Raw genomic sequence first — 24,565 nt, 5'->3', positions numbered from 1 at the left:
ATGGTAGTTAATGTCTTTACAACGCTCTTCCCTCTCTTGGGCCATCTCTGCCTGAAAACTTGCTACTCTTTCATAACCACCCAGGGCAACTGTCACTGCCTCTGAGAAGCCTTCTCCAGCTCCCACAGTCGGAAAGGTTGTTCCGTCTCTGTGCTTGGGGTTCCCTGTGAGGTGTCTGTATTCCTATTCTTACAAATACCGTGTCATTACCCATCTCCCCAGTCAACAGTAAACATTTCTAGAAATGAGACATCTCATCTATCTTTTGTCTTTCCCAGCCCTTAGGCCTGTGCTAGGCTTATAACGGCACTTAACAAATGTTTGTTAAATTAATGGGTCAGGTCTAGTGAGGAAATGATTCGTTGTTTGGATGGGTGCATGCTGATTTTGAGAAGTCAGAGGAATATAGGAGGAGAGAAAGGAAATGAAAAACTAACATTATTGCTAACATTATCGAGCCTGTGCCCCAGGAGTGTGTGCTGGGGCAACGAACAGTAGTGAACAAGAAGGCAAGGCTTCTACTCTCAAGGACTTGACTTTCCCTCTGGTTGGGGCACAGCATGGAGAGTTTTCTCATTTTAGAGGAGAACAGATGCTCTGGGGGAGTAGATATGGCAAAGGTTATTCTCCCGAGAAGCGAGTATCATGAACCCACTTACGAGTGCATGGTGAGCAGGTGTTCCGAGGAAGGCGCTCTGTGAGTGCTGCTGAAGGCCACAGCTGTGACTGCTAACGAAGACGGAAGCCCCGGTCTGCCCCTCCTGAGCCCCTGCTCCTTCCTCTGCCCTGCAGTGCGTCTCAACAAGCGGATGAAAATCCAGAGCTCCAACTGCATTTGGATCGGAGATCATCCGTTTAGAGAGTCGAAACGAGGGTAGGGGAGAATTTCTGCTAGACAGACCATGAGACTTTGGAAAGGAACGACAGCTGATAGTCTCCGAGTACTTAGTACACTCTGGACCCCACAGGAAGCATTTTATATGAATGCATGACTGCCTTGATTCCACGTAACGTCCCTCGTGAAGCAGGGACTCTTAACGGCCCCACTTCACAGTCCAGGAAAGGGAAGCCTCGGAAGAGTGAAGTCGGCGGCGGCCACACACCAGAGCCTCGCCTCTTACCCTACGCTACCTTCTTGAGAGAGAGGCCCGAGATGAGAAGCTGGTAAGGACGTGGTGGAACTGAGGGAACAAGATGGCTCCCTCGGGGCTGTCGGTGAGGGTGAGGAGCCTCCCCAGGGCCCGGGAAGCCGGTTAGAACAGGAAGCAGGGTGCGGGGCTGGCGTCCAGGCGAAAACCCAGCAGGCCGGCCCGAGGATTGTGGGATTCCACCAACCTGAGGGGTGAGAGGCCTTTGACAGAGCTCTTTCGGGAGCGCAGACCTGCTCTCCTGCAGGCGCACTACCCAAGCCACTGCTCGCTGCCTGACCCTCCCCACTATGCTGATTGCTCCGGCTCAACCCGTCTGCTTGGGGAAGAAGGCTTCAACTGTGCGCCTCCCTCCCATCCCCCTCCACGCTGATCCGCCTCCCTGACCCAGCACCTGCAGCACGAATTCTAACCAGCTGGAGCACCACCTGGCGTCTACACCAGCCTCTGTTGAGCCCATTGTTCACGGCACACGCCCCGGCAGCCTGACGAAGAACAACAGTAACTCCGGACCGGGGATACACGCTGGACTGAGAAGCAGGTAGGTGCCGGGGGCTCGGGGAAGCGAGAGGGAAGAAAAGGCGAGAGGTTCCAGTGAGAGTGGATTAGCCAGGCGCTCACCGAGGCTTTGTCCATAGCACTCAAGCTCCTTTATTGGCTGGATCGGATCTGCACAGAGCAATTGAAAGGAGTAGCTCGAGAACCACAGGATTTAGCTTCCCGACCCCATTCCAGCCATTACGGATTGGAACAGGATGGACACCTTCCCCAGGAGGAGGACCTAAGTGCTGCTTCCGCTCCCCGGATTTTGGAATTGGACCTCCTACTGGTTGAATAGCTGGGGACACGGTGGTACCAATGATCCCAGTGGTCCACAGCTGCCCTGTGAGGGAGCCAAGCTGAGTCAGAGAGACTCAAGGTAGAGCACGGGGTCAATAAAGGCCCGTGAACTCTTTTGCTAAAGGCTCGGGGCTGCCCCATCCCTGCCCTTCCTGAAGGCTGATGATTGAGCTCTTGGGTTTCCACAAATCCTCTCTCTAGTAAAATTTGCATTAGTATGAGTAGATTTCTGTTACTGGCATTCAAAGTCCTCTTGGGTAAGCTAGAGTTTTGCAGGATTGAGAGTATGGGGCAGAGGTCCAAGGATGAGAGGTTCCAAGTTTAGTGTTTGGGAATTAACACAGTTAAGTGTGTTGATGTCTAAATCCAAGTGGAGGTGACTCCCTCAAGTCGTAAAGATGAGTCCACTCCATTCTGTTCAGCAGACATTTATCCAGTACTTGCTCTGTGCCTCACACTGCGCTGGGTGCTAGGGCAACAAATAAGCCCCAGCTGCTCTTGTCGTCTCAGGGGGGTACAGACACAGAAATACAGTACAATGCGGCATAATAAAAGCAGTGATGATGTGCATACAGAGTCAGTGGCAGAAGGCTGTTGTGCAAAGCAAGGAGGGACTTTGAACCACAGCTTGGAGTCATCCAGGAATGCTGGAGGGGCCTGGGGGGTTTTAGCCAACGCTAAAATGGGGAAGTGGAGGAGAGCAAAATTTCCTTGCCTTCAGGGCTGGTGGTTTTGCTGAAGAATGGTGTCAGTACCATCTGGAAAGTTCTAAAGAGGAGTGAAAAAAGAGCCATCCTCTCTCTTTTCCCCGGGGAGCCTGGGACATGGGTAGTGGGTTTCTAGAGAGAATGGAAACAATAATAAAGAAGTGCTGGGAAAGAAGGCTAAGGCAGAGAAGGGTGTGGCCTCCATGGAAATGGGCAATGGCTGGGAGTGGAGGGAGCTCTTAAAACTGAACGTGGTTCCATAGGGCTCAGAAGATCATGATGGGTGTTCATTCAGTATGTCCTGAGCACAGACTACGTTGTAGGTGCCGCATCAGGCTCCTGGCCCCTGCCTTGCAGAGCAATCTAACGGAGCAGACAGACATTAATCAAATAATCACACAAATAAATGTAAGGGGGGGGTAAAGCTCAGTAGGAGATCATTGATGAAGATGGGAAGGAAGTGGGTAGACTGCAATTTAACTGCATCTTGGATTTGGGATTCAGATAGACTGACAAAGGGGAGGGAGGAGAGGGAAGGATAGCAAGAAGTGGGAAGTTCAGGAGCCTTGGGAGAACCTGTGAAGGGAGTGGCCACACCTGCCTTCACCTCTCTGGATCACTGTCACGTGAGACTCACTGAAATTCATCTCCAGCCAGTGAACAAACTTCCTTCCTTCCTTTACTCATTCATTCATCCGTTTGTCCAGCCATCCACCCATTCCCCAGGGAGCCAGGTACCGTGCTAGGAGACACTACAGAAGCAGCTGAGACAGACCTCCTGGTGCAAGGAATTCATAGATGATAGCAATGTTATTCCAACATTTTCTTGCTGTTTTGGTCCCTGCCTACCAGGTGAGGGAAAGAGGACAGAGAAATGGCTGTGCTAATCAAAATATGGGACCAGAAGTGCCTGGGTAGCTCAGTCGGTTAAGTGTCTGCCTTTGGCTCGGCTCATAATCCCGGGGTCCTGGGATTGAGCCCCACATCGGACTCCCTGCTCAGCGGGGAGCCTGCCTCTCTCTTTGCTCCTTCCCTCAGCTTGTGTTCTCTCTCTAATAAATAAATGAAATCTTAAAAAAAAAATACAGGACCAGTAAAACTCTAAAAAGAAATCGGGGCCTATCGGCACCCTGATCTCTCTGTGCACAGTTGCTAGAGAAATGTGGGAAGAGGAACGAAGAGTAAGAAGATATCCAAGTGGGCAGGAGCGTCTCTGAGCCTCATTCCTTCCCAAGCTCAGGCTCTGTGTGATGCATACAGAAATCTGTACAATGTGCCACACAGGCACGTATTTACACAGTTCTACAGTTTATCAAATAAAGAGTCCCATTTCTTTTTAAAGGGCTGTTCTCATGGAAGGCAGTAGTCACTTGGATGAGGAGGAGGTTATGGGCCTGTGACACTCTGGAATCTCAGGAACCTTCCTGCAGTGGCCACAGCTGCAGCATGGGTGGTACCACCCCTTTGGCTCTGTGCCTGCACTGGCCATCTGGCCCCAGGGAAGGTTCTCCCTTGGTTCCGGCCCCTCTGGCCTTGGTCCTCCAGGGCCTCTTGGCTTAGCTGCTGTTGTCACTCCAGATTCACTGAGCATACCTACTCCTGGGGCAGCCTAAGAATTTTCCGAACTGGAGCACACCGGTGTATGCTTTGAATCCACGTGTTAGCAACTTAGCATCTTTCCAAAAGGTTAGTGTTCATGACCTCCAACAGGTGGGTGGTAGATAGCATATGTTCATTTTGCACCTATGTGTTCTCTAAATTTCCTTCCAATAACCATGGACTGCATCAGTAACAAGGAAAAATGAACATTTCTGAAGGATTGCTCAAAATGAGGGCTGCCTGGAAAGTGACCCTTCTTTACCTTATGTGAAAAGCAAGCTTTTTCTCTCCTGCTTCTTGCTCCATCCACAGTCACCATGAGTGAGCCTGTCCTACCACTTCATCTACCTTTCTTCCCTCATCCGCTTACTGTCTAGTCCCTGTCCCTAGACACCCCGTGCTGTCCCTCTGTCCCCACTGCCTCCACCCACCAACCCACTGTAAAGAAGGCGAGGTGTGGCTTTCCTGCCTCCCCAGAGTGAACAGCTCGAGAAAGAGTCTTTTGTTGAGGAGGAAAAGCTCTCTTATTGCATATTAGACCAGCCATATCAAAATAAATACAAGCATATTCACATTTATCAAACCACTCACGGATGTGGCACCCATGGGATTTCAAAGAACCTTTCACAGACTTGCCCCCCAAACCCACATGATCCCTGTGAGGTAGGTCAGGCTCCATTCCTTTCTCCGTGCAAGGACCTGGAGGAGTTTGGCACAGGGAATGCGGGGTTGAATCCGCAGTGAGGTCTCCAGCCAGTCCTTCCCTTCCAGATGCTTAACCAGCCACCACGCTGAGCAGAGCTGCCCGAGTGACTGGCAGCAGAGCCGACAGGCCGGGGCAAATGAGGCCCCAGGACGCACCCAGACAAGGCGCTGGGCTGTCGGGAGCCTGGCTATTTCTGACTTGCCCTACTTTGGGGCTCCCTTCCCAGGACCGTTCCACAATCCAAGGTCGTGTGACGTTTTGCAATGTGACATCCATGGGACGCTGCTGGAAAAACACCCTGCTTATTCATACTGGTTTGTGCCTTGAGGAAAAGGTTGAGGTGACACTTTCAAAAAGCCTACAGTTGTAGGTTTCTTGATGTTCCTGGTGCCCGTGTGTCCCAGCAACAGTTACATCAGCAGCTTGGGGCACAGGATAGGCTGGAAGACCGTCTCAGTGTTTTCCATCAGTACAAGATCATACCGACACAACTGGGGCCTGCAAACACGAGACAGAATATCCCTGTCAATCAAGCAGTAAACGTAGCCCGTTCTAGAAAAAGAAATCATGTTATGTCCTTAGGATCTAATATTGTGGAGCAATAATTTCTAACATGATAGGAAAATGCTTACAGTAAATAAGCAGAGCAACATCAGCAGCAGTAAGAAAGCGGGGTGTAAGACGTTATCTGCCACCTAACCATCTAGGTTTGTTGTGCGTGTTTTTTTTTTTTAAGATTTTATTTATTTATTTTCGTCTAGGTTTAAAACAATAATAGGAGGTTAGAAAGAAAGAACCCAAAGCCTGAACAGTTGTCGCCTCTGAATAATGACATGATGGGTGATATCGTTCTGCTTCTTAACACCTTCGTACTTTCCAGATTTTATAAAATCACCATGTATTCCTTTGATGATCAGGAAAAGAAAGTATTAAGGAGTCCCGTGGTTTTAAGACGCAATGACTGTCCTCTTAGAAGAAAACCTGTATTATTAAATGTTATAGGGCACCCTAAACCTTTAGGAGAGAGGAATTTGTAAGCATAAATTACTGACTGCTCACAGCATTGTCCACCTGTGTCTTGTGCAGAGACGGATGCTGGGACTGTATGCTGGAGTGGCATTCGTCACAACGCACCCATGCCACCACAGCTTGGCTCTTTCTCCCCCTATTTGACTCTGTCCCCACCGTAGACACACACACACACACACAGTTGCTTATTTTTTCTGAACCAATTGAGAATAGGCTGCTTACCCCTTAATACTTCAGTGTGTATTTCCTAAGAACAAGGACATTCTCTGTGCAGTTACCAAATTCAACATCGAGATAGTGCTTTCATACCGTATCAATGTAATAAAATATTCCAGTTATTCTGTACCTTGTTTTACATAAGGCTCTGTGTTTGCCAAATAATACTAGGCTCTTTTCCACAACAAAAAAAACTTGCAAGGAGTATGGGTGGAGTCATTAAGGAAGAATTATATAAGCATGTAACATTATTTCTTTGGATTATTGGGCCATTTATCATTAAGTGTCTACCAGTAAAATTTTCTTGAATTATGGGGCTACTGGCTTTTATCAAGTCTATTTTTGGAAAACCCCTCCCCTCCTTCATTTTAATCGATGGAGTCCTATTAAAACATCAGACCAAGCAGACTGGACAGGAACCGATAACATCTTTGGAAAACAAAGGCTTGTCCAGCCCTGCCGGTGGCTTACCTCTCTGGATGGGCAAGTGACCTTAACTTCATGCGGAGAACCCTGAGCTTGTACCTGGGGCCTATTATAGATCCCGTAGAGAACACCAAGGAAATGGTCGCCACTTTATCCAAGTCTTGATTAAATCTTGCAAGCAGACTTACTTGGTGGTATTTCTGAAATACTGCAGGCTCACTGGAAGGAAGAGATAATATTTTCAAGTGGATATAGATTGCTAAAGAAAGAAAACAGTTCTGAAGCCTACAAATCACTCATAAGCAGGTAGCCACTTGACCCCAAAGTTCTGCTGGATTCCAAAGGACTGTGTAAGTGAAGCTTCTGGCCCCAGGAATGATGAAATACTGTGGCACAAGAGAGGTCTGCCCACCTGCCATATACCAGATAGCATTCTCGTCTCGTGACACGTCTCCATTCCCCCAAAAGGTTCTTCAAGATGAGTATTCTTCATTTTACAGACAAGGAAATAGATGCTTAGAGAGCTTAAACTCACCCAGGTCACAGGGTTTCTCTGCCCCAGTGCAGAGATTCAAACTCACTCCTGAGTTCAAAGTTACAGTCTTTCCATGAAACTGCATTGCTAGATGTGTATGTATATTTTTAGCTCAGCTAGCTACTCACTGAGAAGTGGTGCTTCAGCATTTATTTTTTTCAGTCCTGCCTCTCAAATAAGATAGCTAAATCCCAGGTTCTGATACTTTTCCCCAAGTATGCCGTGTTCCCTATGGTTGGAATCTCACATTGAACCTCCCACTGGGGAGGTTCAGCTGGGTCAATGTCCCTCTGGGGAGCTGGGGGAGGAGACCCTGGAGACCCACGCTGGGCTCAGAAATGGGAGGCTTGCTCTAGAAGTGAATCCTTAATTTGGAGGTGGGAATTGGGTGGTAAGGGGGTGTGTGTCACCCCAGCCTCACTAGAATCATGTGTACGTCCTGTGGAGAGCAAACGTGCCACACGTAAAGCTAATCTGAAAGGTACCCAGATTTCAGTTTCTAAATACCATCCTCACTAAAAGGAATGGGGCTTCCAGGAGAATGCTGGTTCCAGGGCCAGGTCAGGGAGAGTGCAAAGCAAGCCTGCAACAACCCGTGTACCAAAAAGTGAGGAAGTGCTCAAATAATGGTGGGAGATGTTCCAAAGAATCTAGAATCACTTCACACTCATCAGGATGGCTACTACTAAAAAAACAAAAACAAAAACAAAACACCTAAAAATAAGAAGGATTAACAAGGATATGGAGAAATTGGAACCCTCGTGCACTGTTGCTAGGAATGTAAGGTGGTACAACCACAATGGCAAAGGATCTGGGGTCTCTTTGAAGAAGGAAAAATAGAATTATCTCATGATCCACCAATTCTACTTCTGAGTAGATACTCAAAAGAATTGAAAGCAAGGTCTCAAAAAGATATTCGCACACCCGTGTTCATAGCATCATTCATAAGAGACAAGGTGCAAGCAACCCACCAGTCCATCAGTGGCTGAATGGATAAACACCGTGTGATATCTACATCCGATGGAACATTATTCAGCCATAAAAAGGAAGGAAATTCTGCCATATGCTACAACATGGATAAACCTTGAGGACATTATGCTAAATGAGATAAGCCAATCACAAAAAGATAAATATTGTTGGACTCCATTTACATAAGGTATCTAGAGTAATCAAATTCATAGAAACAGGTAGTAGGATGGTGGTTACCAAAGGCTGGAAGGAGAAGGAAAAGGAAGCTGTTGATCAATGGGCATAGAGTTTCAGTTTGCAAGATGAAAAGGTTGTGGATATTTATTTCACAATAATGTGAATATTCTGAACACCACTGAGCTGTATACTTATAAATGATTAAGATAATAAATTTTACATTATGTGTTTTCATCACAATCAAAAATGCATTTAAAAAAAGAGCACAGACCCTGTTTGAAGAAACTTCACTGGCCAGATTTGAGACAATTTAAATATCAAAATAAATAAATTATGGTAGTCACTGACTATAAGTCCCCATTAACAAAATAAAAACCCACAAGTCCATACTGATATAACCAACTAAAGGAATAAATAAATGGGGAGAAGAGAAAGCTTTTCCTAAATGAGGAATTAGAAAAATCACCATTTGGCAAGCAACCACCGTAGCAACAATTCAACCACGAAACATCTGAAGTAGTGGGTAAAAGTTTGAGGAGTAACGGAACATTCACATGGTCTCGAAGTACCTCCCCGCAACATACTTATTAATACAAAGGAAACACAGTCACTTGATAGTGAAGAAACTTGGCATAAACCTCCTTAATGGACTGGTTCACGTTCATGGAATAAAGCAGCGCTGCGGGCCTCCTGATACGCTGAGCCAAGCATAACATCGCTTCTGCGCTGCTCCTGCCAGACGCGTGTGATCTGAATAGAATCACGAGGAAGCATGAGACAAACCCAAACTGAAGACGTTCTGAAAATAACTGACCTGTAAGTGTCAAAGTCAAGAAAGTCAAGGAAAGATGGAAGGTTCCCAGTGAGGACTGAAGAGACAGGATAACCGACTGCAGCCAGTGACCCTGAATTGGATCCCTCTCCAGGAGCAGCTGTGGAACTACGAGTGTGTGGGTACTTCAGGAGACGGTGATGCCACCTGCAGATGGCAAAACCCAGCGTGGGCAGACGGAAGGCGGGAGAGGGAAGAACCTTCCTGGAGCTGAGAAGCCTGTTTACGAGTACAGGTGGAACCTGCTCTTCCACCCGGAGGGATGTCTGGAAATACTCGGGGAGGCACTACCCCAAGGGATTGGGTTCATACCCAAATAAATGGAGTGAGAGCCAGTGAGCTATGGGTTATGACCCCTAATAGGAGCCAGATGTTTCTGGTAGGATGGTGCACTAAACAGCCTGAAAACAACTCCTAGTGATGGACACAATTAAAACAAAAACAAAACTAGGGGCGCCTGGGTGGCACAGCGGTTAAGCGTCTGCCTTTGGCTCAGGGCGTGATCCCGGCGTTATGGGATCGAGCCCCACATCAGGCTCCTCCGCTGGGAGCCTGCTTCTTCCTCTCCCACTCCCCCTGCTTGTGTTCCCTCTCTCGCTGGCTGTCTCTATCTCTGTCAAATAAATAAATAAAATCTTTAAAAAAACAAAACTAAAAACCTTTTAAATAGCACCGAAGGGAAAGTAAAGAATACTGAGAGGCCTCAAAAATATGTGAAGGCACAAATACTGAAATCACATCACCTTTTGCTGGCCTTTTTTGAACGTTAGTAATGGGTTTTCTTTTTCACGGCCTTGCAGTGCAGTAGGGCGGGGAACAAAGGCACTCAAGGAGGGGAACTGAATGGGAGACCAGGAAGGGGGGAACTAAAAATGAGTTCTAAGTAAACAACCCTTCTGCTGCCTCAGGGCTGAAACAATCTCTGTCAAAATCCCGGCTGCCTTTTTTTTTTCCCCAGAAACTGATGAACTAATTTAAAGCCATATGGAAATTCAAGAAACCCAGAAGAGTCAAACAGCTTTGAAAAGGACCAAACTTGGGGCACCTGGGTGGCTCAGTCAATTATGCATCTCTTGATTTCTGCCCAGGTTCAGGGTCCTGAGATCAAGCCCTGCATTGGGCTCCATGCCTGTCGCGGAGCCTGCTTAGGATTCTCTCTCTCCCTCTGCGCACCACACCCCCTGCCCAGCATGCACTCTTTCTAAATAAAAAAGAAAGGAAAAAGACCAAACTTGGGGGATTCATACTTCCTGATTTCAGAAAGCTTCAGTAATGCTATAGCGAGCTACGTGACAATGTGTACTCGCAGTAGAATAAATATATAGATCATTGGAAGAGAACTGAGTCTAGAAATAAACCCTTCCATTGACTGTCAATTGATTTAGGCAAGGGTGTCAAGACATTCACAGAGAAAGAATAGGTTTTTCAATAAAGGGTGCTGTGACAACTGGCTATACAGGCAAAGGAATGAAGTCGGACCCCCTACCTCATTTTATATGCAAAAATGAACTCAAAATGAACTCAAAAGGGGTCAGAGACCTAAGATGAGAGACCTAAAATGATAAAGGACTCCGGTCCAGAGAATATATGGAACTCTTGCAACTCAACATAAAATAACCCAATTTTAAAGTGAGTGAGGCACACAAAACCCTGTACCCAGATGTTTACAGCAGCTTTGTTCAGAATTATCAAGAGTTGGAAGTAGCCAAGATGTCTTTCAGTAGAAGGATGGAATAAACTGTGATGCACCCAGACCATGGCATAGTATTCCGTGCTAAAAGGAAACGAGCTAGCGAGTTATGAAAAAACATGAAGAAAACTTACATCCTATTCCCAAGTGAAAGATGCCACTCTGGAAAGGTTACATACTATATGATTCTGACTACATGACATTCTGGAAAAGGCAAAACTGTGGAGACAGTAAAAAGACCAGTGGTTGCCAAAGGTTAGAAGGAGGAGATGGACAGAATAGGCAGAGCAAAGAGGACTTTTTGGGTTATATAGGATCTACTCCACGATCCTATAATGGTAGAGATGTGTTCTTATATGTTTGTCCAAACCCACAGAATGTACAACACCAACAGTGAACCCTAATGTAAACTATGGACTTTGGGTGATGACAATATGTCAGTCGGAACAGGTGGACCACACTATTATCAGATTTTGATAGGGAGGCTGTGTGTATGGGGCCAAGAGGGTATTTGGGAAATCTCTGTACTTCCTGCTCAATTTTGGGGATCTAAAACTGCTCTGAAAAGTGAAGTCTATTGAAAAGGGAAAAAATGAGTAAAGGACCTGAATAGACATTTCTCAAAAAAAAACATATAGAAATGGCCAGTAAGCACATGAAAGACGCTCAAAGTTATTAATCATTTGAGAATTGCAATCAAAACCGTAATGAGATGCAACAGAAGGCCCACTAGAGTGGCTACACTAAGGAAGACAGACATGGCTGTGACATATACACAACATGTGATACACACAAAGGAGTATTACTCAGCCTTTATAAAACAAGAGAAATCCTGTCACATGCTATAACATGGATGAACCTTGCTATTACGCTAGGTGAAATAAGCCAACCACAAAAAGATGAATATTGTGTGATTCCACTTATATGAGGTAGCTAAAGTAGTCAAATTCATAGAAACAGTAGAATGGTGCTTGCTATGGGCCAGGGGACAGGGGAAATGGGAGCTGTTATTGAACGAGTATAGAGTTTCAGTTTTGCAAGATGAAAAAGTTCTGAGGTCTGTTTCACAACAGTGTGAATATACTTCACACTACTAAACTCAGAATGATTAAGATGGTGAATTTTATGTTTTGTGTTTTTTTAATCACAATGAAAAAAAAATTTAAACAGATATTAACTGTTGGCAAGGATGTGGAGAAATTAGAACTCTTACACATGGCTGGTGGGAATGTAAAATGGTGCAACTGCTTTGGAAAACAGCTTGGCAGTTCCTGAAAATGTGAAATACATAGTTATCCTATGACCCAGCAATTCCACGCCTAGGTATATACCCAAGAGAAATGAAAAACATATGTCTACACAGACACTTGTACACATATGTTCATAGCGGCCATTACTCGTAATAGCCAGAAAAGTGGAAACAACCCAAATGTCCATCAACTGACAAAAGGATAAATAAAATATGGTATGTGTGAAGAGTGGTTGTGAGTGGGAGTGGGCTGGGCCCATAACCCGGAGGTCAGTGGATCGAAATAAAATGGAGTCTATCCATACCATGGAATATTTGGGCATAAAAAACGAAGTACTGATAGATGCTATAGAATCTTGAAAACAGGCTAAGCAAAAAAAAAACCCCAGACACAAAAAGGCCACATACGGTATGATTTCATTTATGTGACACGCCCAGAATATGTAAATCTAGAGAGATAGAAAGCAGATGAGTGGTTGACTGGGAGGAAGGAGGAACAAGGAATTACTAATAGTTATGGGGTTGTTTTTTGAGTTTTTAGGGTGTTTTTTTTTAAAAGATTATCTATTTATTTATTTGGCAGAATAAGCAGGGGGAGCAGCAGAAGGGGGGGCAGGGGAGGAAGCAGGCTCTCTGCTGAGCAGGGAGCCCGATGCAGGGCTCAATCCCAGGACCCTGGGATCATGACCCGAGCTGAAGGCAGACGCTTAACCGACTGAGCCACCCAGGTGCCCTTGAGGTTGATTTTTGAGATGATAAAAATGTTCTGGAATTAGATGGTACTAATGTTAGTATATTTTGTGAATATACTAAAAACCACTGAAATGTAAACTTTAAAAGGGTGAATTTTATGGTATGTGAATTATATCTTAATTTTTTTGGAAGGTTTAAAAATAAAAAAAGAAATACCCCCAAGACGTGGATACAGGGAGAGACACCAGGCAGATAATATCCTTGAATGTGACTCCATTTATACCCACAGTCTGGTAAGACTAAATAAACTCAGGGCACATTCTCTGATATTATCTTTCTTTTCTTAAATTGTAAAAACACTGAATACTGAAAACTAAGTTTACCTTGCAAAAAAGAGAAAAGTAAACATAATATCACCACGTAATAGAACAACCATTTCCTTTTTTTCCCGTATATTCTCTGACTGGTGATGACTTTTTCACAAACATGACTAAACTAAGAATGACTAAACATGAATAAAATAGAGATGTTAAGGTCTCTATCTTAATCAAGAAAAAACCTTCACATTTAGAAAGTCCTAGCTGGGAGAAATTTACTACATAAAATTAAAATTTCTAAGACATGTAAAGCCAATATGTAACCAGTTATTGGCATGAATAACCAAATTTTGTTAAGTGAGCACTTCTCATTATAGAACTGCACAATTTCCCCTGCTGTTTCTTAGAATCTCCAGATGAGGTCTCTTCCCAGCTTCCTTACTGAAGAGCACAGCCCATAAACTGCGTGACGCTCCTTATTCAAGATGTGCCCCCTAGTGGTGCCCTCCCTGAAAATGCAGCCCCACTGGGTTTGGGGACATTGGCGTTGAAGGGAGTGTGGTATTGGTCAATCACTTGGTCTCTCTGAGCCTCCGTTTCCTTATATATAAAATACAGAGAGTAATACCACCTCACAGGGTTTTAGTGTGACCTGCGTTAGCCAGTGTGTATAATATGCCTAGTTCAATAAACAAAGGCTGTTATTATTATGATCCAAGGATGCATTAAAAAAAAAAGTCACCTCCAGACCACCAACACACACCTTTTCTATTCATCTACATGGTGAGTGAACCCACAGGCGACTGCCAGTTTCAGATGACATTCCAGTTGGTTCTCTATGAGTGAAGCCAACAGACAACCCAAGTGCCTGGTAGATAATAGGACTCCCAAAAAGTGTTTCCTAGTAAATGAATAAAATGAGCCTCAAATTTCTTTGCTTAAAGGTTTTTTGAGTTATATTCCCCCTTTCTCCTGATTATAAAATTAGTGGATGAGAACAATTAACTATTTTTAAACTATATATATACAACATCATATAAAAGTAAAAGAGAAAGTGAAAAGAAGCTGAAAAAGGAGAAAAGTAAAGAGAACTGAAAAAAGCACTCATATTCCTACCACCTAAGGGACAATCTAACATATTAGGCATATTTCTTTTTCATTTTTTTGGCCTTGGCTGAATAATTTTATACTTTCTTTAATTTGACATCCTGCATTTTTCACTTAGCACATTAAAAGCATTTCATTTACTGTTTCATAAATTAATGTATAAATAATATTTTATGAGAATATTTAATTAACCACTAGGTTAATTAAACATCATTAGGGTGTTTCCAATTTTCTGTTGCAAATCACATTTTCTGAGCTTCAGAAACATACATATGTATGTTTATATATATGTATATTATGAGCTCACAAAAAAAATTGAAATGTGTGTGGGGATGGATGCCTTTAGGTGTGGGATTATTGGGATAGGGCAAGTATTTGCACTTTTATGTTACATATTTTATGCTCTATATTTCTTTTTTTTTTTTATTTACTTGTCAGAGAGAGATGGAGAGAATGAGCACAAGCAGGGGGAACGGCAGACGGAGGGAGAAGCAGACTCCCTGCTGAGCAGGGAGCCTGATGTAGGACTTGATCCCAGGACCCTGGGATCATGAACCTGAGCTAAAGGCAGATGCTTAACTGACTGAACCACCTAGGTGTCCGTTTATGCTATATATTTCTTTACTGTTTAAATCCTTTACAGCAAGCAAGGATGACTTTTGTAATTAAATGTTTTTAAAAAAGGAAGCAGGAGAAGGAGGGAGGGAAGAGTGAGAGAGGGAGAAAGGAAGGGAGGGAGGGAAGAAGGAAGGGAGGGAAGGGGGGGAAAGGAAAAGAGGAAGGGAAGAATAAAAGAAAGTAAATCGCTGTACCAATTTCATTTGTAAAGAGCCTGGAAGATCAAAGACCACAAGCAATTGCTCCTTTATACCTTCTGTAGAACAAAGACAAGTACAAACCTGTAAATAAGAAAGTGGGTATATTTGGGATTTAATTTCTCTGCACAAAAAGGGAGAGAGCAAACTTCAAACTATCCCAGCCCAACTTACTGATTGATTTTGGATTCTGTGATGTTTCCAGCTTTGTCTCTCAATTTGATTGTAATGGACCCTCTTCTTATATTCTTGTTCCAAGTTATAATGTCCACAAAGTAATGATACACTGCAAAACAAGGAGAGAGCACAGTAAGAGAGGGACACTCTCAACTGCTTCCCTGAAGGTCACTTCCTAAAAACCCAACCTCCCTCATAACTTGAGTCTCTTGTTCTCTTCCTCCCTAGTTTCTCTGCAAAGATCCAGGGCTGAATTTTCTAATATTCCTATTCTTTTTGGTAAAGATGGCCTGGGTGATGGCACAATTCAGTGGTCTCCAGCTGTCATAGTTGGACTGGTGTTCCCACTTTATTGACTGAGGTGTCATGGCCAACCGCTGAGTATGATTGGTTCACTGCAATTCCTGCCCTTTTAGAATAAGCCAACCAGGCGGCCATGTAGAGACCCTCCAGAGCTGACAAGGTCTTCCATAATCTGGGTAACGTCCACCAGCCTCCCTCATGCCTTCCCCAGTCATGCCATATCACCTGCACTGCCAGGCTGTCTCTTGTTCCTGGGTCTTCTCCCCATTTGGACATTCTGACTTTGCCCCCTTTGCCAGCTCATCCTTCGGGTTTCGGCTTAATGTCATTTCCTCCAGGAGGCCTTCACTGACCCTCAGACTAAGTCAGGTTTCCCTCTTAGAATTCTTATCATGCTCTGGTATTCTCCCATCATTAGCACACTTACCTATATTTACAAAATGCAAGAGAAAAAGTGATAATCAAAAAAGTGGTAAATATATGGGTATATCCATACAAATACTGCCTGGGTAATGTCTCATGCGGTTAAAAAAAATAAAGCAAAAATACACTACAGCAGTAGCTGGGAAGGGATTCCTCTCTGTAATCCTAGCAGTAGAACCTTATAGGCACTCAGTATATTCCTACTGAGTAAGTGAGAGTGCGTCATGTGTTCAGAGAATTATTCTTCCTCCCCACTCTTTGCTTCCCAAGGTCAATGATGCTTTGGGAAGATGGGGATCCCACCATGACAGCCAGATTTGCTATCTCTCGTTCAGACTTGCAGAGAAGGGCATGGAGGCTCAGGGAGATGTTGGTCCTATGAAGGAATAAGGTTAGCCCTAGAGTTGCCATTTCATGGCCCATTAATACCCAGGCACTTGCCTCGCTTGGACCAGGCAGACAGCAAACCCTGGGCTGCCACACATGGCTCCAAAGGAGGAGGGAAACCCACTGATCCAGAACCTCTTTTATTAGGGTTGCTCCTAAGAAAAGTGAAGAGGAGAACAAGATTCCAAGACATGCCCAGGAAAATTCCTACTTGATTCCCAAGGCATCTAATCACCTGCTGCCCCATTTAGCCCCCATCCGGAATACTCAAGCCCTCGATGTCTTTAGGTCATCATGGTTGCTTTGTGGATGTGGCTGACACCTGATTTTACCTGGCTGCAATTTCAGGTTTTTGGGGGGTTAAGCAAATTTTCTGGAAGATCTTAGTGATCAGAACGGCTATCCAGGAGACGCTTGGCTCGCTCAGTCAGTAGAGCATGCAACTCTTGATCTCAGGGTCCTGAGTTCAAGCCCCACAAGAGGTGTAGAGTTTACTTAAAATATATTTTTTTAATAAAAAAAAAGAATAGCCATCCAGCAAAGCTAACAATCATGATTTGTTGAGATTTAACTCATAACCCAGAGGATAGGCATTATTATCCCTATTTTGCCTAGCAGGACACTGAGACTCAGAGAGGTTAAATGCCTTGACCAAGGTCACATAGCTATTATGGGGTGGAGTCAGGATTCAACCGAAGTCCTTCCAGCTCCAAAGTCCACACTCCACCATGGCCTTCATTTGCCAAGAAGCAGCCGGGAAGCTGAGGCTCAGCCATTTTTTAAAAAGGAGGGGTTTGGGCAAAAGCAAACGACCACATTGACCACTCACTGCAGTACGGTTCCTTCTCAGCTGTGTCAAAGAACGCCTTAGTCATAGGAGGGTCTTTCTGCTTTAAATACTCCTTCCAGTTATCAGCATAATAGCCTGTAAAGCGAGTTAGACAAATATAAGATTAACATGTATTATGTAAGTGTCAAAGCAGCTGGGGAAGTAGGAGAGCAGTGAGTCTGACCACCCACACCACCAAGACAACCTCCCTCTTACACCCACCCTGCAGGGAGGGCGTCCAGAGCCACCAGCGCATGCCTCCCTTGCAGCCACCGCACCGTGCTTGTTACCCTGTCCCTCAGAGCTGGGACTTGCAAAATGACCCCACGGTGGCTCTCGCCCGTTTTTACTGACATTCTATCACCCCGGTTCTCGGTAGCACACTAGTTCTCTCACACACTGGGTAGACTAAGAATAGCGCTGACATTTTTCAGGAATACATTCATTTTCTAGATTAAAACAGATTCAGGTTTATACCTAAAATAGCATCACTCTTGCCAAGCATTGTGCTTTCTTGAAGAACTACAATTAGGCCCCCAAATTGCACAGAACCCGAGCTTGCCATGACTATGTCAACAAGCAGGGGACTCTTCTTCTTGTCTGTGACTGCAGGAACAGGGCTGAGTGCTCTCAGTGAGGTCACACTCTCTCCTCTGTCCCCACCCTTAGAAAATGGCCTTCACACACTGACCTGACTGATCCAGGGTGGAAACATGAGTAATTTTTAAAAGCTCCCTAGAGCTTTCCAATTAACTTAGGCACAATCCGGGTTGAGAACCCCTTGGCTATAGCACGCCGTGATGTTAATGTGGGTTTTTTCCTTTGAACAATTAGAAAATTCTCATGATCATCCAGTTTCAAAGTCCTCACCATCTGGAATATTTCTACCAATCCTTAGCAAATATGCAAGCGGCCACCACAGTGTATGTTTTCCCCACTCCACCCCATACGTGCACATAAGAACCAGGGTGCAGTGTGAGGGCCTTTACAGACATAGTTTGTTGGAAGGGGTCATTCTGCAAGGCTTGTTTGACAGGAAAGTCTGGGCCCACTCTGACTCTTGTCCAGCAGAGACGATGTGTGCACAAAGAGGACGCTTCTGTCCCCGTGGGAGCTGGCTGTGTAAGGTGACTATGCCCTGGGTGGGCTTGGAAACTCTTTTGGAACCTCCTTTTTTATGCTAGAGTGTTCAGGGAGGTTGCACTGCCCTCTAGATGAAATCGTATACAAATGGCTTTTCTAATGCACGAGTAGGAGGTCCAAGAGTACTTCGCAGAACAAATTGGCTGGAAAAAGCTAACTAAGTGAAAATGTTTTTAAACCACATAATTTTCAGGCCCATTTTTAGGTAGTAAAATGGTGCTGGGATTCTACCAAAAATGAACTCTTTGTTAATCAGAGGGGAAAACTGCTTGTTGGACTTACCCAGGAGGGGACAGGACTCCTTTTGTGGTATGCCACAGTTGATACACTTGCCGTTCCTATAATCCCGGTACGAGTCACAGGGATACGCGGTGATAGAACAGTTCTCTCTCAGAGAAGAAAGGTACAGGTACACGGATCTTTGGTGGTCACACTTGAAATACTGCAATCCTTGATTGTGAAAGGAAGGATGAAAGAGTAGAGTAGTTGTAGCATTTAATGACAGCACATCACACGGTACATACACACACAATTCTTCATCTGTCTCCTAGAGGCCAGGCACTGTGCTAACAGCTTCCATGTATTTTATTCCATTTAATCCTTATAAAAACCCATAGATCAGGATTCATGCTGGCATGCAGCAGGATAAAAGAAGGTAGACATGATTATCCCCATTTTACCCAGCAGGACATTGAGATTCAGAGAGCTTAAATGACTTGACCAAGGTCACACAGGTTTTATGTGGTAGAATCAGGATTCAACCTATGTCCTTCCTTTGTCATTGAAAAGGAAGAGAAAAATCCAATAATAGTTTTCTCCAGAGATTCTCAGCAGAAGGCAAGCACATTTAAACTAGTAAAGATAGAGAAAGAAGGCATTGAGAATTACTCCCAAGGAGGGCAAGCAGAGGACACGGCTTTGAAAAAGAATGGGGGATGCTTCCACCCTGGGAGCAGAAGGGAGCAGGAATGTGAAGACTGATCCTTGTAAACTAAAATGAAGAGAGACAGAATGGCTCCCTCAGGTGAGATCTTAATCTAGGTAAAAAGGCAAATCTAGGTTACCTTTCAGAGGTGAAGGTTTATAGGGAGGGAGATTTTCAGAATAGAAGTATAAAGGGTGATCACACAAGGATTCTCTGGTATTTTTTCGGGCCATGGAAAAGTTAGAAGGTCTGCCTTATACTCAACTAACAAGGCTGCATAACAACTCCAGAATGTTCTCAAGCCAAGGTGGGGGCTGACATGGCAGAGACCTAAGGGGCTCTCTAATGGACACACACAGGGCATTCATGGGAGAAGCCCAGAGGCAGGGTTCCATTTCTGCTACAGGGTGAAGGGTGAAGTAAGAGGGACTGAACAATGGGAGGTGGCACTGGATGCCGTACATGGGCAAGAAGAGGTGAGGCAGCCTCCAGTTCATTCCTACCAGGTGCCACGTGGTGCAGTGGTGAGAGAGGAAGGCAGCGAGGTGCAGAGATGGCATCAGGAGGGTTGGACACGGATGGGTCCGATGATGACGTAAGTCATTCAGAAAAGGGAGTTGGGTCCCAAAGATGGGTAAACACAGAAGGTGAGGATCTGTGTAGGCAACAGTGAACCCCAGGAGAAGAGGATAGTTATGATTATGAGCTAGTGGCTTGAAGAGACATTGAGTGCTGGAGTCAGACCCATGTTTCCTCTTCCCCCAGAGTCCAGTTACAGACTGGAAATCAGTGAAGGACAGAAAATAAACTGAAGCAAGAGAAGAGAAGCGTGGGCTGGCAAGGGGCCAAGCTGGAGTGGACTAAATCTGACAGGTCAGTATTGATTTATTGTTCCTGGAATTTCCACTTGCAGAAACAATGACACTGATAACAATACAGAGAATGTCCTTTGTAAGCAAAGCATATTATCTTTGGCTCCTTAGAGGTAGCTGTGCTACACCACACAGGACAGGATTTGAACACGCACCCTTTATGGTACAACGTGGTTGACTCTACTTATGCCATTTCATCTGGATCATTTCCAAATACCATGTCATTCCCATGGGGCTGTCTACAGCTACCATTTTGTAACAAGATTGTTATTTTCTAGAATCATATCCATGATTATTTACCTTTCTCTAGCAATGGTGAACTACAGATTCAGAGCACTTAAGGATGGGTTTTTTATTCTGTCCCTCACATTACTTTTATGTTGCCCTCTAACTACCCATTTTTTGTTTTGTGTTTTTTCTTATAATAAAATAATACATGCTCATTTAGAAAATATAAAATAATAGAAAATGATGATGCAAAAATCACCTAGAAGTCCAATATCCAGAGTTCACCACTAATAATTATTTGCAGCATTTATGTTTAGTCTTTTCTTCTATACTTACACATGTACAAATACACATTTAAAAAAACAAACTGGGATTATCCCATATAGTTTTGTGTCTTTTCCACTTAACATCCCATTGTAAGTGTTTTCATTAACCTGAAAATATGACTTTTTTTTTTAAGATTTATTTATTTATTTATTAGACAGAGACAGCCAGTGAGAGAGGGAACACAAGCAGGGGGACTGGGAGAGGAAGAAGCAGGCTCCTAGTGGAAGAGCCTGATGTGGGGCTCGATCCCGGAACTCCAGGATCATGCCCTGAGCCTAAGGCAGACACTTAATGACTGTGCCACCCAGGCGCCCCTGAAAATATGACTTTTTAACAATTATATTCCTTTATGTGGGCATACCATAGTTATTTAAGAATTTTCCACGTTGGATATTTAGACAGTTTCTAAAAATTTAGCTATTATAAATAATGCTGTGTCAGATATCTTTGCACTTTGATTTTTGTCTACCTTTTCCATTATTTCTCTAGGACAGATTTCTAGATATGGAATTTCTAGATCAAGGACACACCTTTTCAAGAGAGAGAAATAATTCACAATAGCTTTTAATCATATGGTTATGGTTATTTCTTTTTTAAAATTTATTTTTTAAACTAAGTACAATTAACATACAGTGTTATATTGGTTTCAGATGTACAATATAGTGATTCAACAATTCTGTAAATTACTCAGTGCTCATCATGATAAGTGTACTCTTAATCCCCATCACCTATTTCACCTGTCCCCCCACCCACCTCCTCTCTGGTAACCTTCTGTTTGTTCTCTATAGTTAAGAGTCTGGCTTTTTCTCTGTCTCTTTTCTCTTTGTTCATTTGTTTTGTTTCTTATATTCCACATATGAGTGAAATCATGTGGTATTTGTCTTTCTCTTGCTAATTTCACTTAGCATAATGCCCTTTAGATCCGTCTGTGTTGTGGCAAATGATTTGATTCATTCCTTTTTATGGCTGAACAATATTCCACTGTATAAATACACCGCATATTCTTTATCCATTCATCTATCGATGGTTGCTTGGGTTGCTTCCGTATCTCGGCTATTGTAAATTATGCTGCAATGGGTTTTTTTTTTAAGTAGTGTATTTGAGTAATATTTTTAAGATATAATTTATATTTATACTATCTCTATCTTCTCAGATGATTTGTTTTCTATTAAAAACTAGTACCCATAGGATAAGATCAGATTTTTTAAATATGCCTTTTAAAACCACTACTGTACAATATATAAAGTATCTGCACTTACCTCCCAATATTGTTTTGGGACAACCAGGTTGATCCAATCCTCCATTTGGGTAGAAGTCTATGTTTCCTAATGGCTCCTTGTAGCCCAGTGCTAAAGGAGAATATATTATGCATTTATTTTTGAACTTTTCACATCGCATAGTTCATTTGCTCCAAGGATATAGACAGGGATTTCGCTGTTGTTGTTGTTATACCTATTTAAATATTTTGCCCAAAGTTATCCAGCTAGTTAGTTAGAAAGCAGTGATTTCCAACTAGGAGACTATGAAGACAATAATGGAATTTATTTCCAATATTTCTCCATATGCAGGGGGTTTTAGACACTCATTCACAGCAAGTCTGATAAAATGATAGGTCTCTTCTTTATATTTGGCTGGAACCCTCTAATTGCCAGTGCTTTGTGGGCCTCTAATTATATTCATGTTAGTCTTTAATGAATAAGAATCAGGAAAAAATGAACTTATACTCTGTAAGAAACAAAATTTTTTTAACTGGAAACTCTTCTAGAAAATGGGGACCCAAAAGAATCATAGACTGATTTAATACTTGCCTATTCTCTTTAACTTTGTAACCACAAAATAATCAGTAAAATGCTTGATTTAAACAATTATTTATACACGTATACATATACAGTTCACCATTGCAATAATAATAGCTATTATATATTGAGAACCTGCACGTGTCTGTGGGCATGGTACTAGGTGTTTTATATCTTTCTTCTAATTTTCACAATGTCTAAAAAGTGGCCATTGGCAAATTCGGATGAAGTAAGTTACAGATGATGACACTGAGGTTCAGAGGGCTTACTGAATGAAATGACACCACTAGAAAGGACAGAACCTGGGATCTGAGCTTAATCTCTTTCCTCAAAATTCACTCTCTCTCCAAGAATGAAAAGTAAATTACTCTGTTCCATCAAGCAGTAAAATGGCATTGAGGTACTGCATTTAAGGAAGGAGCGGAGGAGCAGAGGGAGAGGGACAAGCAGACTCTGTGCTGAGCGTGGAGCCAGACACAGGGCTCGATCCCCCGACCCTGAGATCATGACCTGAGCTGAAATCAAGAGTCGGACACATAACGGACTGAGCCTCCCAGGTGCCCCTGATTAAGGGTTTTTCAGGTGGTTGTATCAAAACGAAGGTGTATTATTAAAGACTACTCAGGCATCCACCCGCTGCTTATATGGAAACATTTGTCCCCACAGTGTGCAAATCAGCCTGCACTTGATTGGTCAAGATGAGCACTTTAAAAATAAGAAACGTCGATGGGAAAAGCACCTCCGCTCCAGCAAGACATCTTGGATGCCTACATGAAACCAGTATCCCTTCAGTATTTTGCTGGATTTGGAACACTGCCCTGCAGGAAAAGAGGCCCTTGGGGGAACCTGATCCACCCCTGCATGATCCCTTCAGGGGGAGACTCTTTAGGAGGGTGGGAGGGGTGCTCACTGACCGCAAGAACAGGACTGTTACCGTCAATGTCGGAATGGATGACGTCCACGAACTGTGCATCGCCAGGATCTAATCTGTCCTCAGGAGGTCTCCCGTTGAATAAAGGGCCCGCAGGGTCAAGACCTGGAAAGAAAACCGAGTTGGCTTGGCAGCCCCACGCCGTGAGTCACCCGCAGCCGGGCTTTGGATCCCTTCCCGTGAGGACGGCAAACAGGCTGCAGGGCACTGTCGGGTGGGCAAGCACTCACATTCCCATCCCGCTTTGTCAGGCTCCTCTCCACAGCCCTGTAGCCTTTTCCCACAGAAGAGATGCCTACCCTGGCAGTGCCCCCTGGGAACGGCATCCAGACCCCATTAGGAGCTGTATCTTGCTCAGGGCTCATCAGCAGGGAGTGTGCAGACCGTAGGGGGACCAGGGCATGGGGACAAACTGGTTCCTCAAGGAAAAAGCTCCTGAGGGTACATATAAAAAGCGGACGCTATACTTATGCTTATTCCGTCTTAAATGATCCAGAAACCTCCCTCCACCATTCCTTCTTGTTATTCATAAAACTCCTTTACAGTGTCCATTTTTATTCATATGTACCAGCTCATATGATCCACATCACAAGCCTGCTGGGAGGCAGGGTAGCTATTATTCCCATTTTACAGATGCAGGAAGCAAGGTTCAGGGAGATCAAGTGTCTTAACCAGAGCTGCAGCCTCACAATGGAGAGTCCTCTCTCTGTTGAGCTCTTGGTTTCATTGCACTGGGTTTGGCAAGTGCAGTGGGAAAGTGTGAAACTCACTGGTCAGGCCAGGTATCAGTGAGGGAAATAAAGTGGATGTCAGTTCCTGCAGGACTAACCCACCCCATAAATGCCTGAGCTGATTTCTTGCCCTTGGTCAATGTGAGCTGGGCGTTCCTAACCATCAGCTGGAAAAACAAGAGTCTGGCTCCGGGGATGTTGTAACCACAAACTAAAAACTTTAAGCTAAAACAACAGCAGCGATGAACCACCAAAGGTTCCCAAAGGCCCTGCTTCCTAGAAACCTACCTGGAGTGCAGAGGGTTCCAAGGGATGTCTGAGTCCTGAGTCTATGAAAGTCATTTTTTTTTTTTTTTAAAAGGTAGGCTCTGCTTCATTCAGTCTGGGGGTAGCATCTGAGAGTCTCCATTTCTTTCTTTTTTTTTTTTTTTTTTAAGG

The 24,565-nt window shown here is 44.0% G+C and overlaps 1 protein-coding gene and 1 long non-coding RNA gene across 3 annotated transcripts in view; one reads left to right on the top strand and one right to left on the bottom strand.

Moving 5' to 3' along the window:
* Window positions 1-286: 286 nt before the first annotated feature.
* Window positions 287-23,373, top strand: LOC117802459. The gene is made up of 3 exons (XR_004625856.1): window positions 287-1,689; window positions 20,008-20,115; window positions 23,132-23,373. It is a non-coding gene; the product is annotated as an uncharacterized LOC117802459 (long non-coding RNA).
* LIPH (lipase H) overlaps window positions 4,431-24,565 on the bottom strand; it is a 44,518-nt gene continuing 24,383 nt past the window's right edge. For both annotated transcript variants that reach the window (XM_034661710.1, XM_011220311.3), the window contains exons 4-10: window positions 23,400-23,501; window positions 21,929-22,018; window positions 18,600-18,767; window positions 17,175-17,270; window positions 15,230-15,341; window positions 6,717-6,890; window positions 4,431-5,498 (exon numbers count right to left, since the gene is read on the bottom strand). In XM_034661710.1, the coding sequence (XP_034517601.1) occupies window positions 5,411-5,498; window positions 6,717-6,890; window positions 15,230-15,341; window positions 17,175-17,270; window positions 18,600-18,767; window positions 21,929-22,018; window positions 23,400-23,501 (830 nt within the window). In that variant the 3' untranslated portion in view covers window positions 4,431-5,410. The remainder of the gene's footprint in view (window positions 5,499-6,716; window positions 6,891-15,229; window positions 15,342-17,174; window positions 17,271-18,599; window positions 18,768-21,928; window positions 22,019-23,399; window positions 23,502-24,565) is intronic.

This window comes from Ailuropoda melanoleuca, chromosome 1 (genome assembly GCF_002007445.2).
Source record: "Ailuropoda melanoleuca isolate Jingjing chromosome 1, ASM200744v2, whole genome shotgun sequence".
NCBI classification, from domain to species: domain Eukaryota; kingdom Metazoa; phylum Chordata; class Mammalia; order Carnivora; family Ursidae; genus Ailuropoda; species Ailuropoda melanoleuca.
The sequence above is the reverse complement of the archived record's forward strand: the minus strand, read 5'-3'. Positions and strand labels throughout refer to the sequence as shown.